The sequence below is a fragment of the Carassius carassius genome, chromosome 18 (genome assembly GCF_963082965.1).
Source record: "Carassius carassius chromosome 18, fCarCar2.1, whole genome shotgun sequence".
NCBI classification, from domain to species: Eukaryota; Metazoa; Chordata; class Actinopteri; order Cypriniformes; family Cyprinidae; genus Carassius; species Carassius carassius.
The window spans coordinates 12046755-12065910 of NC_081772.1; the positions used below are offsets into that span (position 1 = coordinate 12046755).

General features: G+C 36.8%; 1 protein-coding gene across 1 annotated transcript; it reads right to left on the reverse strand.

Moving 5' to 3' along the window:
- Positions 1-61: 61 nt before the first annotated feature.
- On the reverse strand, positions 62-18873 carry LOC132092388 (arf-GAP with SH3 domain, ANK repeat and PH domain-containing protein 2-like). The gene is made up of 28 exons (XM_059498611.1): positions 18456-18873; positions 12817-12889; positions 11420-11565; positions 10998-11072; positions 10441-10490; positions 9833-9962; positions 9075-9160; positions 8913-8988; positions 8726-8812; positions 8530-8633; positions 8344-8413; positions 8019-8106; positions 7840-7888; positions 7525-7691; positions 6391-6524; positions 6219-6310; positions 5873-6062; positions 5212-5297; positions 5008-5123; positions 4740-4807; positions 4478-4585; positions 3724-3970; positions 3502-3594; positions 1138-1396; positions 919-998; positions 738-799; positions 263-382; positions 62-187 (listed from the first exon to the last, which is right to left on the reverse strand). The coding sequence occupies exons 1-28, from the start codon at positions 18579-18581 to the stop codon at positions 113-115; spliced, it is 3057 nt and encodes a 1018-aa protein (XP_059354594.1). The 5' UTR covers positions 18582-18873; the 3' UTR covers positions 62-112.
- Between the last annotated feature and the right edge of the window lie 283 nt (positions 18874-19156).

Sequence of the window (19156 nt, forward strand, 5' to 3'; positions counted from 1 at the left end):
ATGTCCCATACACCAACATCCAGCCATTAGGATGGCGACTAGTTAATGCATTGTTAAATAATCAGTGGTCTCAAAAAGCCTGTGATCTTAAGTAAGACAGCAATGTATGACATCAGTCAGTGATGAAGTGAACAAACGAGACTGGAAAAACGCCCTTCCTGGTCGGCTCCCCGTCAATGTGGCCCACCTGCAGGACACACGGAAAGACATCAGGATCACACATGATCCAGTCAGCTGATGTGTGCATGTACTGCGTACTCACCCACCACTCCTTGTCCTCCTCTCCATCCACTATGATCACCTCTCCTTCAGAGAAGGTCAGTTCATCTTGGTTATCAGCTTTACAGTTATACAGGGCCTTCACTCTCTTAGGTCTCTGTTTCTGAAACAAATACAACACGAATATGTTTAATGAAGTATAAAATGATATTTCTTTTTCATGTTTGCAGATGTCACTGTGTGTTATGTAATGCAATGAAAATTTACATCTAATTGTTGCTTAAATGTCGAAATATTTTCTGAGCAGCTTAATGACATTAATGACATTTTCAAATACATTCAAATAGAAAACAGTTATTTTGCATTGTAGTAATATTTAAAATATTACAGTCAATACTGATATTTCGTATCAAATAAACACAGGCTTGGTATGCAAAAGAAACTTATTTCAAAGGCATTAAAAATTGTAACTAACACCAAACTTTTGAATGGTAGTGTACATTTTAATGGTCACTTACAGGTGGGGCCATTCTGGGTTTGGGAGCAGGAGCTGTTGTAGAAACAGATGATGGTCTGGAATCTGGTGAGAGAAAAAAATGTTTAAAATTTAAACTTATTTCAACCCAAAATATCTCTAAATTTCTTTGGCTTCAGACTTCAGAGCTGTATTCGTCAGTATGTAAGTATCATTAAATTCACCTGTTTTGTCACTTGGTCGGGGGACAATGGACGGAGCTTTTTTTACATTTACATCTTTACTAAATGGACCAACAGGATCCCTGAGAAATACACAGAACAGTGCAGCTGATATAATGTAGCTAATGTTAATAAAGCTACAAAGCAAACTGCTGAAATCCTTATGAAAACACAACATCAGATAAATGTTATTTGTAATGGAGCTGGGATGTGACATGTTACCTTGAGAGGGATTGCACTGGTTTAGGTGCAGGGGCTTTTGGCTGTGGGGGTACAGGAGGAGGAGGGGGTTTAGATGAAAATGACGTGGGCAACACTGGAGCAGGTGGCACTATGGGTGCTTGTTTAGCTGGGGCGGGTGGTTTAACTGGGGGAACAGAGGGTACAGATGGAACCAGAGGCACTTGGGAAAGAGATGCCTTAGGATCAGGAGGCGGTGCTCTCTTGGCAGCAGGAGGAGGTGGTGGAGCAGTGGGGAGCACTATAAGAGAGATAAGACCTGTTATGCGTCTGCCTACAAGAAAAACCAGCTTGATTTCTGAAACATGATGCATGGTGTTCCATAGTAGTTTCACTTGGTTGACCAGCCGGTAGAGCTGGTAGAGCATTATGGAATAACAAACCAGCTACCATGTTCAACAAAACATCTTGACTGCTGTTCAAGAGTTGGGAGGCAGAAAGATTTTTGTATGCATCAAATTGATCAAAAGCGACAGTACAGACATTTACAGTGTTACAATAGTTTCTATTTCAAATAAATGCTGTTATTTTGAACTTTCTGTTCATCAAAGAATCCTGGAAAAAAATGGATCATGGTTTCCACAAAAATATTTACAACCCGAATTCCGGAAAAGTTGGGACGTTTTTTAAATTTTAATAAAATGAAAACTAAAAGACTTTCAAATCACATGAGCCAATATTTTATTCACAATAGAACATAGATAACATAGCAAATGTTTAAACTGAGAAAGTTTACAATTTTATGCACAAAATGAGCTCATTTCTATTTTGATTTCTGCTACAGGTCTCAAAATAGTTGGGACGGGGCATGTTTACCATGGTGTAGCATCTCCTTTTCTTTTCAAAACAGTTTGAAGACGTCTGGCCATTGAGGCTATGAGTTGCTAGAGTTTTGCTGTTGGAATTTGGTCCCATTCTTGCCTTATATAGATTTCCAGCTGCTGAAGAGTTCGTGGTCGTCTTTGACGTATTTTTCGTTTAATGATTCGCCAAATGTTCTCTATAGGTGAAAGATCTGGACTGCAGGCAGGCCAGGTTAGCACCCGGACTCTTCTACGACGAAGCCATGCTGTTGTTATAGCTGCAGTATGTGGTTTTGCATTGTCCTGCTGAAATAAACAAGGCCTTCCCTGAAATAGACGTTGTTTGGAGGGAAGCATATGTTGCTCTAAAACCTTTATATACCTTTCAGCATTCACAGAGCCTTCCAAAACATGCAAGCTGCCCATACCGTATGCACTTATGCACCCCCATACCATCAGAGATGCTGGCTTTTGAACTGAACGTTGATAACATGCTGGAAGGTCTCCCTCCTCTTTAGCCCGGAGGACACGGCGTCCGTGATTTCAAACAAGAATGTCAAATTTGGACTCGTCTGACCATAAAACACTATTCCACTTTGAAATAGTCCATTTTAAATGAGCCTTGGCCCACAGGACACTACAGCGCTTCTGGACCATGTTCACATATGGCTTCCTTTTTGCATGATAGAGCTTTAGTTGGCATCTGCTGATGGCACGGCGGATTGTGTTTACCGACAGTGGTTTCTGAAAGTATTCCTGGGCCCATTTAGTAATGTCATTGACACAATCATGCCGATGTGTGATGCAGTGTCATCTGAGAGCCCGAAGACCACGGGCATCCAATAAAGGTCTCCGGCCTTGTCCCTTACGCACAGAGATTTCTCCAGTTTCTCTGAATCTTTTGATGATGTTATGCACTGTAGATGATGAGATTTGCAAAGCCTTTGCAATTTGACGTTGAGGAATATTGTTTTTAAAGTTTTCCACAATTTTTTTCACGCAGTCTTTCACAGATTGGAGAGCCTCTGCCCATCTTTACTTCTGAGAGACTCTGCTTCTCTAAGACAAAGCTTTTATAGCTAATCATGTTACAGACCTGATATCAATTAACTTAATTAATCACTAGATGTTCTCCCAGCTGAATCTTTTCAAAACTGCTTGCTTTTTTAGCCATTTGTTGCCCCCGTGCCAACTTTTTTGAGACCTGTAGCAGGCATTACATTTTGAATGAGCTAATTAAGTGGATAAAAGTGTAAAATTTCTCAGTTTAAACATTTGCTACGTTATCTATGTTCTATTGTGAATAAAATATTGGCTCATGTGATTTGAAATTCCTTTAGTTTTCATTTTATTAAAATTTAAAAAACGTCCCAACTTTTCCGGAATTCGGGTTGTAGTAACTGTTTTCAACATTGATAATAAACAATTAGCGATTAAAAAAAATGCAGCCTTGGTGGATGTAAGAGGTTTGTAGAATATATAAAAGAAATAGTAATCTTCTAATTTATAGAAATGGGTGTAAGACTACTGGGGTCAGACTCACCGTACACTGAGGTGTTTTTTTCTGGAATCTGAGGGTTTGAAGGGTCTGAGCATGATCTCTGCCTGCCGACCATCTCCGATGGAGGACCCCACCCTGACATCACAAACACACATAAACAATTTCTATATGTTTAACACTTTACTGAATGTACACTTGTAAGCAAGCTACTTCAGAATTTACTGCCAGAAGATCCTCAACTGGCTACGCCTGAATGCTACTCACCTCTTCCCAAGGTACGGGGCGGTAGAAGAGGAATACCAGGGATTCCTGGTAAACCCAAAGGTGGTGGATTAACATCAAGCATGGTGCCGTACGTCTCGTTGGAGATCATGCTAGGAATAAAAGCCCTGTGCTTGTTATTGACCGCATTAGCCACGTCCCGTGCCAGAGCACTCATGTTGGGCATCATGGGGCCAGAGCCTGGAATAATACAGCTAACTGGACGCTCCTCACGGCGTTTGGGAATAGGCTGAAACACAAAATCAATGGCATATGTATAAGCCAATACATTTTGATCTTTATGTTATGAGCTATGTGACATTCACTTTGTAGTCAACAGTGATTGGGTTTTTGGACAAAATATATGCATAAATATGTACAAAACCATTAATTTTGTCCAAGTTAAGATCCTATTTAAGCTTTATTTCAGGTTTAAATGTTACTTCAGGTTCAAATGTCACATAATCTTTCAGAAATCTTTCTAATATGCTGATTTGGTGCTCAAGAAACATTTATTATTAGTATCAGTATTAACAACAGTTGTGCTGCTTAATGTTTTTATGGAAACCCTGACACATTTTTATCTGGACTCAAGAGAACAGCATTTATTTGAAATCGAAATATTCGGTAAGGTTATAAATGTCGTCACTGTTACTTCAGATGAATTTAATGTATTCTTACTGAATAAAAATACTAAAAATCTTAAAGATAGTATAACTGAATTAAATGGGATCTTTTGGGTAAAAAGTATGTTAACCTTGTCTTCCATCTCATCCTCACTCTCGTCCAGGTCATCGTTATGCAGACGCCAGTCATACTCCACATGCACATGGACGTTGAACTTCCCAGTTTGCGCCTGAGTCAGCTGTCAATCACACAACACAGAACATACCCGAGGGGAATTTGCTTGAACACAATCTCAGGCAAGGAGAGCAAATAACTTGCTCTCAAGAAAAGAAGAGAGCAAAAAGCAGCACGTCAGGATTTCTGGCTGCATTAAAGATAAAACATATACGCACCAGCTCCTCGCATTTTTTGTTTCTAAGATGCTGCGCCAGATCCAGAGGAGTCTCTCCTGCATCATTAGCTGCAAAAAAAAATGGACATGGCAAAAAGAGAAAAAAAAAACATTTTTATAAAATACTACTAATAAATTAGCAATTTCGCTTTATTTATTTAAAACAAAAATTCAGAATGCGTATTATTTTTTCATAAAAAATTATTTTGATAATTTTTTGTGTAGTTTGAATTCTTGAGATTAAAGCAGCAAATTATATGAACTCTTACTAAAGGTGACAGATGCTTTTCCCCGCAGTAGCAACTTCATACATTCACTATTGTCAGTCAAGCAGCAGTAGTGCAGTGCTGTGTTTCCTTTGGCAGTCTGCTTGTCTAAATTCCCACTGTACACACATATGAACATTTAAATGTCTGAATAATATGTAAAATATTTTTTTTTATTAGCTAAAATCCGGAACATGAGTGGAGCACCTGTTCTGTACAAGGAAGTCCACAATATGGAGAGAGTTCCGGTCCACCATTCGTACTGCAAAATGTAGCGCTGTCTCACCTGGTTCCTGTCAGTGTAAACCAAAGATTTTTTATATATATATATATATATATATATATATATATATATAAAGATATATATAACATTGTTCTTCTTCATTTATTAAAAAAAGATATTGATGAAAACACACTGTATGTATTCAATTAATTCACTAAAATGAACCAGCCCATAAGAGTCATTTGTTCATCAATCGGACTACACCTGGGTGGTGTCAAATGCTGCTTTTGTGTGCAGCTAATGAGAACAACTCAATAGAAAAAGGAAATGCACAGTGACTCCACCCTACAACTCATTGTAATGGTTATGAACTTCTCTGTTGTGTTACTTTCACTTCTTGTTCTCCTGCCCCATTTAGTTCTGATCAGCATATTGTTAGTTTTCTTGGTTACTTGGTTTCTGTTTCATTAACCCCATTATTTATGCTCCGTGCTTTGTTCAGTTCCTTTGCCAGTTATTTGTTATGCCTACATTTGTGTTTGTGCTACCCCTGCCTTGTTTGCTCTTGGATTTATAATTAAAAGATTCTTGTGAAATCCTCTCCTTCATCATGCGCTCTTTACAGCATCACCGCGTTACACTTACATGTTGGTTAGCTTGCTGAATGGTTTCCATTAGGTCCACTCCTTCAGCGTACACCTGAATTAGAGAGAAGATGTCCCGGGACTTCACTGCCTCACACAGTGCGCGCAGCCGGGCTGCGTTCTCTGTATACTTCTTCTGTGCGAAGCGCTTCTCTGTGTATTTGGCTGTAATGAAGTCTTTTCGTACCTGCCTGAAGAACAATTGCGCGAGAAGACATTGTAATATAGTTTATGATGTGAAGACTAAACTTGGGATTTAAAAGCCAATTTTGAACAGAAGAGATGTATATTTAATGAAAGAATTCATTTAAAAAAATAGATGTCAATTAAACTTATCTATCGCTCACATGTCACTCGAAGGGTTGGGTTTGGGAATATCTGCTGACAGATTTGCTTCCATGATTTCATTGAATCCTGCATTGCCCACGCTGTTAGCAAGCTGCAACCCATTTAATACCATCACAATCTATATGTTTGCAAGTTCTGCTTAAAAAGAACAGAGTTGTCACAAGATTTTACCAAGAGTTCAGACGTGCCCAAGACATCCAGCGTCAGAGACTGTATTCTGGAGAAGTGGACTCCCATTTCCCGATGGATTCCAGAGCATTCGATGCAAATCAATACACCCAGGTTTGTAGAGAGCCATGTTGGATCTGCAGTAACAACAAGTGGAAAGCCACTGACGCAACATTTGAATTTCATCATACAGGGCTATCTAGGAAGATCTAAACAAAAAGACTAGTTCTACTGGGATGACTAAGTTTCAGTCAATGTACGAAGAGAAGTGGAAAGGCCAGATGCAAAACAGGAAGCACAGTGTGTAGATTTCATTTTCAAAAAAAATAAAAAAATAGTAGGAAAGCTGAGGCAAGATCACGCTCTCCTAAAACAACAATAAAAACAATTCAGTAGTTAATCTGATTCAGCAATCTTTTCCATCTTATTTTTGATGTGAAAATGTTAAATGATGCTGTTTATGAATAAATGATTTCTAGTTTTATTATTTTAGCATTTAATCTTATTTGTTAATCCTGCCACCCTAATAATAAGGGCATATTTTTGTTTTGTGCAAGAAAAATAGTACAGTAAAAATAAATGATATGTAATCGTTAAATACACCAACACTGAAAAGTTTTCAAAGAAGGCGGCTTACTAAGGTTGTATTTATTTGATCCAAAATGTAGTGAAAACAGTAATATTGTGAAATTTTTATCATAATTTAAAATAGCTGTTTTCCATTTCACACTTTTCTTCAGTCACTTGATCCTTCAGAAATCGTTCAAATATGCTGATTTGCTGCTCAAGTAATATTTCTTATTATTGACAACATTAAACTCAGTTGTGCTACTTAATAATTTTGTGGAAACCATGATTCATTTTAGTTGGGAGGATTCTGATTAATAGAAAGTTCGAAAGAACCTCTTTTATTTGACACAGAAATCTTCTGAAACAAACAATGTATTTACTGTCATTTTCAATCAATTGAATGCATCCTTACTAAATACAAGTATTAATTTCTTTCCACAAAAAAAGTGTGTATATAAATTAGAAATTGTAAAGGGCAAAGTGATAAAAACTCAGGGATCAAAACTTATAGAATTCAACATTTCAGTCCCCAAACCACTAGATTACAATCAGTCCCATATGGCTTACTGGAAGCTCCACAGTCACAGCACACGTCATTGCCACTCATCTTCTTCACTTCCTCCACAATGGCCTTGGTCAGCTCCCGTACGATGTTGTTCTCATCCTCATTCTGATCATCCTTAAAGGCGTTGTTCAGCGCTTCCTCTTTACTATTCTGGAGCACAGACACCCATCTGAAATACAAAGATACACATGAACAGATGAAAAGATAGTGGTAATAGACATAATAATGACATTCTCATGTGATATTTATAAAATCTTGTCAAATTTTCTTATCGTTTGAGCACACACACACACACACACACTCGCTTCCACACTTACATTTGACACTCTGCTTCGTCCTCTGCCTGGAAGTGATACGTTCTGTCATCTAGAAGATGGAATAGATCAGTAAGCAAATAAAAATGGCCAACCATATAAGCCATGAAAGACTGAGGATTCTGGATCTGAATATATGAGAGTATTGAGCTGTGACTGTGCTCGTTGTGAAAGTATATTACGTGATATAAGATCAAAGAATTTTTTCTCCTCTGGGTTACGCTTCACTTGGCAGGTTAAGAGGTTCAGGTTTGCTGGCGGTACGTTGGCCTGAAAGAAAAAAAGATGTATTTTAAAACAATAAATAAGTAAAAACATTGTAAATGCACCGTGGATATGTTCTGATTTGTATCTATGCATTATTATTTTCTCAAATTAAGCCACTAAATGGTATTTTGAGATTATGTTCATCCTCTAACTCTGTAAAAATGGTGGAGGCAAACTTGCAAAACTAAAACAGAATTCTGAAAAGAGTTACAGACAAACGTAGTGTTTTTGTTGCCCTACCGTTCCATGAGAAATTGTCAATAATCCATTTTTCACAGTGCACTTCCTTTTCTGCCAAACCTTCCTCAGTCTATAAGATAGAGAAGCCTTCATCAGTTAAACTTTACAGAGCATTCACTACCCTTAAAAAGGATGCACTGGACTTATAATGCATGTGAATTTCATTAAAGTGCCAGACAAACTCACCCCTCGCTGCGTTTGAGGAGCATCCCAGAGCGCTCGGTGCCATGAGCTTTATTTCCCTGCAGCTGGTGAAGACTATAGCCTGGATTCTGCTTTGACTGAAGGTCCTTTCACCATACAAACAAACAAAACATCAAGGTTTACCAAAAAATTAAGCAATTGTCCTATCAATCATAGTTCCAGATATTTTTGGGCTCACCTCCTTAGACTCTGACTGTAGGGCAGATTTGAGAATATCTCTCAGCTGCATCAGCTGTTTCCTTTCTGTATCTTGTGTCTGCTTGTTCTGCAATTCGTGCAAAAACAATGACAAACATAAGAAATGAACAACGTCCTCTAAACAAATACACCTTCAAAAGAGCAAAAAGTAATATCAAAAAACGTACTGCGGTCAAGTCCGTGGCAAGTTTTTCCATGAAAGGTTTCAGGCTGTCCACAACTTTTAACCCATCCTGAAAGAAACTGTGTGGAAATATCAAAACCAGTTTGTTTAAAAGACTCATTTAAAATAAAATGTATTGCTACTGGGAAATCATAAATGAACATACTTGCACTGGGCATGAAAGTATTTGATGAGGTTTTGGAGCAGGTCAACTCCCTTCTTGACTTTAATTTCATTCACCTTAATGAGATACTAGGGGGAAATAACAGACTTCAGTATGAAACAGTCATTTCAGTTGCTTTCTTTTGCTTTCTTCATTAACTATTTGTTAACTAAGTTTCAAAAGAGTTAACTAACCATAAAGTTTCATCAGAGTTCAAAATGTAAAAACTTCTCTTTAACAGTTGATGAAAATGCATGATGATCACTGTGTGTGTGTGTGTGTGTGTTTGCTCTTGTTTTTGTGATATATCAGGACACAAATTTGTAAAAATGACATGGGTATGACACAGGTATTACAAGGAGAGGGTGACTTATGAGGACATAACCCATGTCCCCATTTTTCAAAACACTTATAAATCATACAGAATGAGTTTTATTGAGAAAGTAAAAATCCACAAAGTTTCCTGTGAGGGTTATGTTTAGGGGTAGGGTTGGTGAAGGGCGATAGAATATACAGTTTGTACAGTATAAAAACCATTACGCCTATAGGATGTCCCCACTTTTCACAAAAACAAACGTGTGTGTGTGACAAAAACATGTAATGAACTGAACTCGGGTCATCTTGCAAAATAATCAACAAGTGTATTACCTGACTTTATTTTAGTCATGTCTTATGTTACCAAGAAGTGAACCAAGACCATCACTAGTGCTCACTCAAAAACCAAAAAAGTGACACCCTTATATGTGAACCACATTTCTTACTTCACACATATGAAGCTGAAAGAGGCGTCTCTCTTTCTCCATCTCTTCCGCAATCTCTCCTCCGCTGATCTCTGTTCTGATAAGGCCGTGCTGTTTGGCATGTTCTCGTTTTTCTTTCTCAATCTTGCCCCTGTAAAGAATTTTAGAACATTGACATGAAAAGTGGATGTACTTAACCATCCACAATCATTAGGCCTTCATCAATGCCTCATAATGTTCATACTGCACAAAAAAACCTTATATGCCAGCTCTGTTGTTTGTTTACTTAAGGTACAGCCACACATTACGATAAGCTCTTCATCTGTGCTACAGGGCGAGGACTAGAGGATAGTTCATCTTTAAACTCAAACATCTGAAATGACTAAATCTCCATCTATGAAGTGCTGCCTTACCTTCCTCTGTATACTAGATTCAAATATACTAACCTACAGTTATTAAAACTCTGCTTTGTGTTTGCTTTTGTGCATCAAGTTGTAAGGAACAGGAATATCTCAAAGATATTCAATCACTAAGGGCTTCATGAGTGGCTTAAGTTTATTTTCACAGATAAATCTGTAACTATTACATATTTTTTCTGAGGTTAATAAAAGAGGCTAATAGGTTCTTACAGTTTGGTTTCGTAATCCTTCCATGCTTTATCAAATGGCTTTTTCAGATCCTGCCAAATAAATGTAAGCACAGTCAACATAAGAAGAGAATTAAAGGTCAAATATAAAAAAACACACACACAAACCACCATATTCATTGTATTTATAAGAAACCATTGTATTTTTATATAAATTGACTACTCTCCTGTATTTTTACAATACTGTTTTGTTCTGTATTTTACTGTTTGAACGGTAGCATATATATACACTTTAATCACACTTTAGTTAAGGGAACCAATTCTTACTAATAACTGTTTACTATGACTTTTGCCTCAGTAAACTCCTAATTTACTGCTTATTAGTAGTAACAAAGTTGTTAAGTTTAGGTTTGGGAGAGGATTAAGGGATCTAAAATATGGTCATGCATAATAAGCATTAATATGTGCTTTATAAATACCAATAAACAAACAGTATGCCAGTAATATGCATGCCAATAAGCAACTAGTTCATAGTAAGAATCGGCCCCTAAATTAAAGTGCTACTACATATTTATATAAAGATGTTTGTCATTTGCATACCCCTTTGACTCCTTTAAGGTCTCCCTTCAGCAAACTGTCAAGTGGGAAAGTGATTATGTTATTCATGTTCTGCAGCTGTTGGCACAAAAGAAGACATTAGGAGTCAAAATAAAGTGAATAGTTTGTGTAATTACATATGTGTGTGAGTGTGTGTGTGGGGTGTGTGTGTGTGTGTGTGTGTGTGTGTGTGTGTGTGTGTGTGTGTGTGTGTGTGTGTGTGTGTGTGGGTGCGTGTGTGGGTGCGTGTGTGGGTGCGTGTGTGTGTGTGTGTGTGTGTGTGTGTGTGTGAAAACACTACATATAACAGGAAGTATCTCATGAAGAGTGCAGTGAGCTACTTGAGCCACAAGCAAGACAAATACAGGTCTTACATATTCATAGCTAAAAGATCTACAACAGATGGATGTCAGAGATTTGCTCACCAAGTTCTTAAAGAGACCAGTGAGCTCCTTGGTGAAATCAGCAAATTTGAGGAAGCGACTGGGCATCTCAGGGTCATCTTTGTACACAGTGCTATCCGTAAACCTCTCCAGTGCCTGGATGTACTGATCCTCATTCTCTACGTGAGCTGAAGACACAGAAACAGTCTGTCAGTCGTTAACCTCCACAGTATTGTTATTATTATATACAAGAACTTGTTTGGTGATCAAGGATACTTCATGCATTTTCCAAAGGTCAGCTTATGAAGCTCATTTGTTTTTAATACACTTTGCTTGACCTTATCTCAGAGATTCAAGCAGGCATGAGCAAACTCCTGTCACGTGGGCATTTTCCATTCCAAAAAAAAAAAAACACTTCCTAGTTTAAGAGTAGAGTGCTGCAGAAAAAAGTTTATTAACCACTACCTAGTTTTGTGAAATCCAGCAAAGATCTGGTTTACTATAAAGAGGAAATAATGTGCTTACAAAGTCCTTCACTTTCTTCACTGAAGGAAACTCACTAAGAAGATAAGATTATTTAAAAATATATATATATATTTTTTTTATTAGTTTTCATAATTTGCCCAGTTTTAAACCATCTCACCTGGGTACTCATTTTGATGTCCATTTTTGTGTAAACCAATGTTATTTTAGTATTATTAATATAGTATTTTAGTATTTATTTATATATTTTTTTATATATTTTTTTTTTACATTTTAGTTTAAGGTTTAGTCACTTTTTATGGATTAACTAGCAAGAATTAATTGTTCAACCACAAGCACTGTGCTAAGTAAATGTGCTAAGGGTCTGTTTTGATTTCATGAAGATTTTAACAATAATATCACTGTAGAAAACGCTGAGTAATTTTCCTGTACAGTATTACAGCATGTAAACGGAAGTTAAGTTTAAGGGCTATATAACCACTCAGTCATCAGTGTTTTTTTTTTCGTGTATGTGTGTGTGTGTGTGTGTGTTTTAGATTTAAAGAAAACTAGAGATATGATAATCTAGCTCTGAATTTGCACATGGAACACAGGAGAAAGACAAAACATTAAAAAAAACAGAGAGGGGAAATAAGCAGGTTCCTGCTGGAACAGGTATCGGTGATTCTAGTAGGAATGAGAGGAATGTGTGAGGTAGAGCACAAACCTGTTCGCTAAAGTATCAATGACTTGAATCACAGTGTACTTGAAACCAAAAGCTTTGTCCAGGCTATTGTTATATTTCCCTTGCCACTATTTGGGTACATGTGCTTATAAGAACAATTCAATTATTATTTATACAGTCAAAAAAACTTTAACTTCAAAACCAATGAGATTTATAGTACAAAATAAAAGTTGCACAAACCTATTGGTTATTGATTATGGCTGAGAGGCAACTGATCATTTGTAATACTCACTCAGGCCAGAGCTGTTTATGGCCTTGACTGACTTCTTCATTTTGTGCAGCACACTGCGGTCCAGATCCAACGCCTGCAAAACAACATGAATCATATACTTGTGTACTGAACAGACCAGTTCTCTCTCTCTTTTTTTTTTAAAGAAAAAAAATGATGACAAATTAGTTTATTTCCAAAATAAGGAACTGCATCTTAAAAACTAAAAATGCTGCGTACTCTCCACTCGCAGAAAAAAGGGTAACAAAGTTACTTTTCAAATACACTTAAAGTACATTTAAAGGTCCATATTGGTACCTTAAAGATACATATTTGTACCAAAATGTACATATTAGTACTCTTCGAAAGGATAATGCCCCAGTGACAGCTTTTGCATTTCTTTTCTAAGAGTGCATCACATTACATTTATGCATTTATGCACTAACATTGCATTCCAGATACACATTTTATCAGTTCTTGCTTTCCCCGTGAATCAAACCCATGCTCTACCATTTAAATTACAGGATTGCCTTATAAACACAACCGGCACCTTTTTGTGCACAAAGTAGGTCAAACTATAATGACAAAAAACATTTGTAATCCAGTTTTGTACAGCATTGGGTTTATACTTCCCTCTCACACACACGAAACAACGAATTTACATCCAGATGCACTCAGATAGCCTGTAATTTAGTCACCCATCAGTCATGCTGATTCACACTCTGAGAATTTTGCACAAAAAGAGCCAAGTGAAGTAGACAGACTTGTGGCCTAAAATCTGTTTATGCAGGAGTCATGTCTGGTACGAGACCAAGACAAAACCATCTGATGAGGGATAAGATGGTAATAAGAATTGTTTCTTGATCAGCAAATCAGCATATTAGAATGATTTTAGGATCATGTGACACTGAGGATGGAGTAATGGCTGCAGAAAATTCAACTTTACCAGCAAATTGCCTTAGTGAGCATAAAACAGAGCAAGAAAGACATTTCTCTCTGATGTCTGCTCAATTGTGCTCCATCCTGTGAAAAAATTATCTGATGAAGAATTTCTGTCAGGTTTCAGGCCCCACCATAGCACAGGAACTGCACTTGTTAAAATGACAAATGACTTGCTTCTTGCCTCAGATCAAAGCTGCATCTCATTGCTAGTTTTACTTGATCTTAGTGCTGCGTTCGACACCATAGATCATGACATGAGTGCCACAAGGATCTGTCCTAGGTCCTCTGCTATTTTCAGTATACATGTTGCCCCATGGTAATATTATTAGAAAATACGGGATTAGTTTCCACAGTTATGCTGATGATACTCAACTATATATCTCAACGAGACCAGATTAAACTTCTAAATTATCTAAACTAACAGAGTGTGTAAAATGTAAAAGATTTGATTACAAATAATTTTCTCCTAATAAATTCAGATATATTACTTATCGGACCAAAGAACAGTACACAGAATCTCGTAGATTACAATATTCAACTAGACGGATGAACTGTTACTTCCTCTACAGTGGAAAATATTGGTGTTATATTAGACAGCAACTTGTCTTTTGAAAACCATATTTCCTATATTACAAAAACAGCATTGTTCCATCTTAAAAACATTGCCAAGCTACGAAACATGTTACCTGTTTCTGATGCAGAAATGCTAGTTCATGCATTAATGACCTCTAGACTGGACTATTGCAATGCACTGCTAGGGGGTTGTCCTGCATCTTCAATAAACAAGCTAAAGGCAGCTAGAGTCCTTACCAGGTCAAACAAATATGATCATATTACCACAAGTTTACAGTCTCTGCACTGCCTACATATTAAGTTCATATTAATATCAGTTACAAAATTATTATTACTTACCTACAAGGCCCTTAATGGTTTAGCTCCTGCCTACCTAACTTCTACCAGGCTACAATCCATCATGCTCCCTAAGGTCACAAAACACTGAACTTTTGGTAGTACCATACAAAGTCTACTAAAAGAGGTAGAAGAGTTAATTTGGCTCCCAAACTCTGGAATAGCCTTCCTGATAACGTTCAGGTTTCAGAAATACTATCTCTGTTTAAATCTAGATTAAAAACATATCTTTTTGGCCAAGCATTCAAATAATGCATCTCATAATTTTGGACTGCAGTTATATCTGATCAAATGCGCATTATTATTCTTTAGCTTGGGTTAAACTAATAAATTTTACTTGGTTGGAACAGTAGCTATGCTAATTATGTCTCTATTTGTTTCTCTGTTTTGCCACTAACTAGGATTTACACAAGCTCCAGTCTGGAACCAGAACACCTGAGAAGAGATGGTACCACCCCTTCAGAGCACCTCAGATGACCCCAACCCTGAAACAACATACAGAACTACCAAATTTTGCTATAAGTTTGACTGCATCATATAATATTTGCTATTAATGGTGTTCATCATCTGTTTGATTATGACTTTAATTGATTTTTCCGTATGCACATAACATGTCAGTCACCACTGATAAGCTAATACTAAATATTGTAGAAACTTAATTTTCTGTAAAGTTGCTTTGCTATGATTTGTATCATAAAAAGTGCTATACAAATAAACTTGAATTGAATTGAATTCTTTCTAAAACATCAAAAAATCTAACTGACCCAAAACTTTCAACCAGTAGTAAACATCCATTTTATTATGTTAGTAAGTTTTCGTCATGTTAACATTAAATCTTAATTGCTGAAAATATGCCTAATAAGTTTGACATTTTGCAGGAATTGGCCTTGTATGAAATGACTGCAGTATCTGTGCTCACAAAACAAAACAAAAAAAACCCTGGAGAGTGACCGAACCGGGACACATAAAAAATAGATGTGGAAAACCAGCGAGCAGACGTGTGTGCAAGAAGAAGATTAGACGGGACAAGCTGGGACAAGAAGTGTGACAGCTATCCCTCCTTAGTCCTAAGGAATGAGAAAAGATGAAGGGAAAGAAAGATAAAACAGAAAGGCAAGAAAGAGATGAGAGAAATGAACTGCACTGGGGTTTCCATCAAAGGCAACCCTCAGCAGGACACCACACACAGGGATGGAAGAACCGGAAACGACAGCAAAAAGTATTCTAACTGCCATCTTTATGGCATCTGTGTGTGTACGAAACTCTCGTACTACCCAGAAAGAGCATATCCAAAGATTTAAAGGGTTTGACAAAAATAACCACATCATTTGACATCACTTTATAGACGAGCAAACTTGCCTCAGTTTACCTCAGCTACGTCCTCCATTAAGGCTAAATGTAAACGTGGTGGTGCCAAAGGCAACTCATAAAGAGTGCTTCCCTCTGTGTATCCCAGTCACATAAAATGTGTCAAAGAGCTAGAACAGAGCCAGGAGTTCACACTTATTTAAATGAACCTCACTAATAGTGCAGTCATACCAGAGTTTGTTTTAATCCTACTAAACCTGCCAAGAGTGAACACATCCTATGAAGAATTTCCCTCATGAACTGTTTGGGCTGCTTCTCTGTCATGATTCAGGAATGACTGATACTTTCCCCATTCATCAGAGGTCAACATTTTTAGTTCAGGTTCTGAGTCAGAGTGTAAAAGAGCTAAAAAAAAAAAAAAAAAAAAGGAAGAGCTACGGAGCTTCTTTAGATTAACAGCACAGCTTCATTCTTACACATGAGTGAAGTTCAGTTAGATCTACTATTCTGATGGTGAAACAAGCTGACAGAGGTCAAAACTGATTGCACAAACAAAGCTCTTTTGTATTTCTGGTGAAGAAGTCACCGCAATTTTGAAACTAATGCAAACTTTTAGAAGAACTACAGATATATTGTTCCTATTCAGATCAGTAGTATACCAAAAAATGATTACAGTTTTGTTAAGGAACATTCTACATGATTTTAAAATTGGTATAAACTAGTTACTGTAGATGTTACCACACAAATACATTATTAGGTGTTCTTTACAATAACCACAGTCTGTTGCTTTGCAAACTGAATTTAAGATGGACATACTTTTGTTTTATCCAGCTGTATTGAAAAATGAGTGAAAAGGGATCATCCCCTTGTGTCAGTATTGTGTTGAACCACCTTTTGGTTTAATTACAGCTTTTAGTCTTTAGATATGTCTCTAGCACTTCTAGGCACTGATAAAGCCTTTTTTTTTGATCTGACTTGTTGTGCCTGTCCACAACTTTCTCCCGGAGAACTTTTGAAAGTGCCTTGCCACCCATAGTTGGTTGTTTGATGCAATTGCACTACTAAGGACTGAAATGCTCCAGGAAACCTCTTTTCATGCTGAACTCAACTCATCAAAATGACTACAGCTGATCACAGCTAAAAGTTAAAAAGCTTTGTGTACCATTGAGAAGGTGATTAGCTACACCTGACTGAGTTTACCCGATTAAGTCATTTTTAGAAGGAATTAAAAGGTTTCTAGTTAGAAAAAAGTTGATTTACAGCACGCACCATGTGGGCTAATACCCATCAACATGAAACTAACATCTGAAATCTGACATCTGATACAGTATCATGCAGGGGTCACTGTAAAAAAAAATTATTATAATAATTTTGTCAGACCAACTTAATTTTATAGATAGACTGAACTGTAAAAGAAGATTAAGTTGACACAAATGCTCAGTTTGATCACTGATGATGCACTTGAATTTACGTTTTTGGTCAAAGCATGGGGACATATGATGACAAATATTTGTAAATTAATATATGTGTGAGCTCCATATAGATTTTTTGATTATATTTTGTTATACAAGTTGTGTAATCTTCATAATTCACAATTATGTTAGTGGTCGCTTCTGCTAAGTTGCTTCCATTTCAATAAGTAAGTGTTGGTGTATAAGTAACAATATATAACCTTCTCAGTTTACTCCACAAACTGATACACAATTTAGACAAAGTTCTACATCACTATGACTGTGTAAAGTTAATGATAAGCTTAACTTAATGTTTACTGAACTTGGATCCACAAGCAAAAACGGTTTGAGTTTATGCAACTTGTTTTTGATATTTCACAAATTCTGATTTTTACATTATATTATGGCAGTACCATTGTAAAGTAATGGTAAAATATGGCACAATCACAGTACCAATGCCATGCCACTGTTTGATGCTTTTTATTAGTTGAAGAATAGTTTTATATGTTTATTAATTTAATTTACTAAAATCTTCTACCATCTTTTTATGTTTGTTTTATTTCTGTAATATCTGTATCTGTTAATAGCTCTGATAGGCACAGCAGGCCTGTGTAAATATCTGCTATATGATTTATAAATAACAAATCACTGTTATGGTAAATGTATGTGATAACTGATTCATTATGTGACTTTGAGACTTATAAAAAGCTAAAATTGCTAATAAGTTAAGAGTGGCGTCTACATAACACGTCTATTCATTTCATAAAACTACGATAAGAAGTTTCATGAACCCGTGAGAAACATGGGCGAGGTTCACTTCCAACACGGTATTCACTGAGCCTTGGTGCTGCAAGAAGGAAGTCATTTCCCAGGCTCCTTTAGTAAAACAGGATAATAGTTTTGACTGAACCAATGTTCTGAAGTTAAAAAACACACTTCTGTAATACAATTAGAACTAGATACAATTCACAGTTGTTCTTTGCGCACATCGCGCTAGCCTGTATATTATACTGTCTGTACATCTGTATTATTGTCATTGTAAAGGTGTTTTACCTCTTCCAAAGTGGCAACTGTATTCCTACAGTGAGCCATGCGCGTGCAGAACACTGAAGTTGTTGGTGCTTTATAGTCCTCACTGGTAATGTCCATAAACTCCGGTACTGTCAGTTGATCAGGCATGATTATTCCCTTTAAATCAAGACTAAATCCAAGACAAGAAACATAAAGTTTGTTAAATGTTGTCCTTTACTAAAAGACCGCGCAAAACCCAATTCAAGCCCAGTCCGTGTTATTCATTCCTTAAAGTATTTTGTTTAAAAAATTCCACATGGAGTCCAAACAGATCCAAAAAGAAAAAAAAGAGGCAATGAGAAGTCCATTCGTCTTTGAACAAGAGATTTTGATAGCTCCATCACACGCGCAACTGACCAGATCAACGCTTCTGGATTACACCCATTTGTACCTGTACAGTAGAAGATCACTTTACATGTCATTTGTAGGCGGATTCATATCACCCGTCAATCATATCCAGTCCGCCAATGAGAGAGAACTCCCGATCTTGTTGTCCAATCAAAGTTTGGGGGTGTAACCTGACGCTGGAAACCTGAAAAGCTGAAATAATTTTAAATAAAAATAATTTTAAAAAACAATACGCTTTTAACGAAGCACAAATCCTCCACACAATATTCTAACAAAATGTTGACTATATACAGTGGTACGATTCATTGTTATACAATTCATTATTTGGCAACAAA

Coding starts and splice junctions, on each gene's coding strand:
- LOC132092388 (XM_059498611.1), bottom strand. CDS start 18,581: ATGCCTGATCAACTGACAGTACCGGAGTTTATGGACATTACCAGTGAG. Junction 8,414..8,529: donor CTCCTCAAACGCAGCGAGGG/GTGAGTTTGTCT, acceptor TCTATCTTATAG/ACTGAGGAAGGTTTGGCAGA. Junction 3,595..3,723: donor GCCCCGTACCTTGGGAAGAG/GTGAGTAGCATT, acceptor TTGTGATGTCAG/GGTGGGGTCCTCCATCGGAG.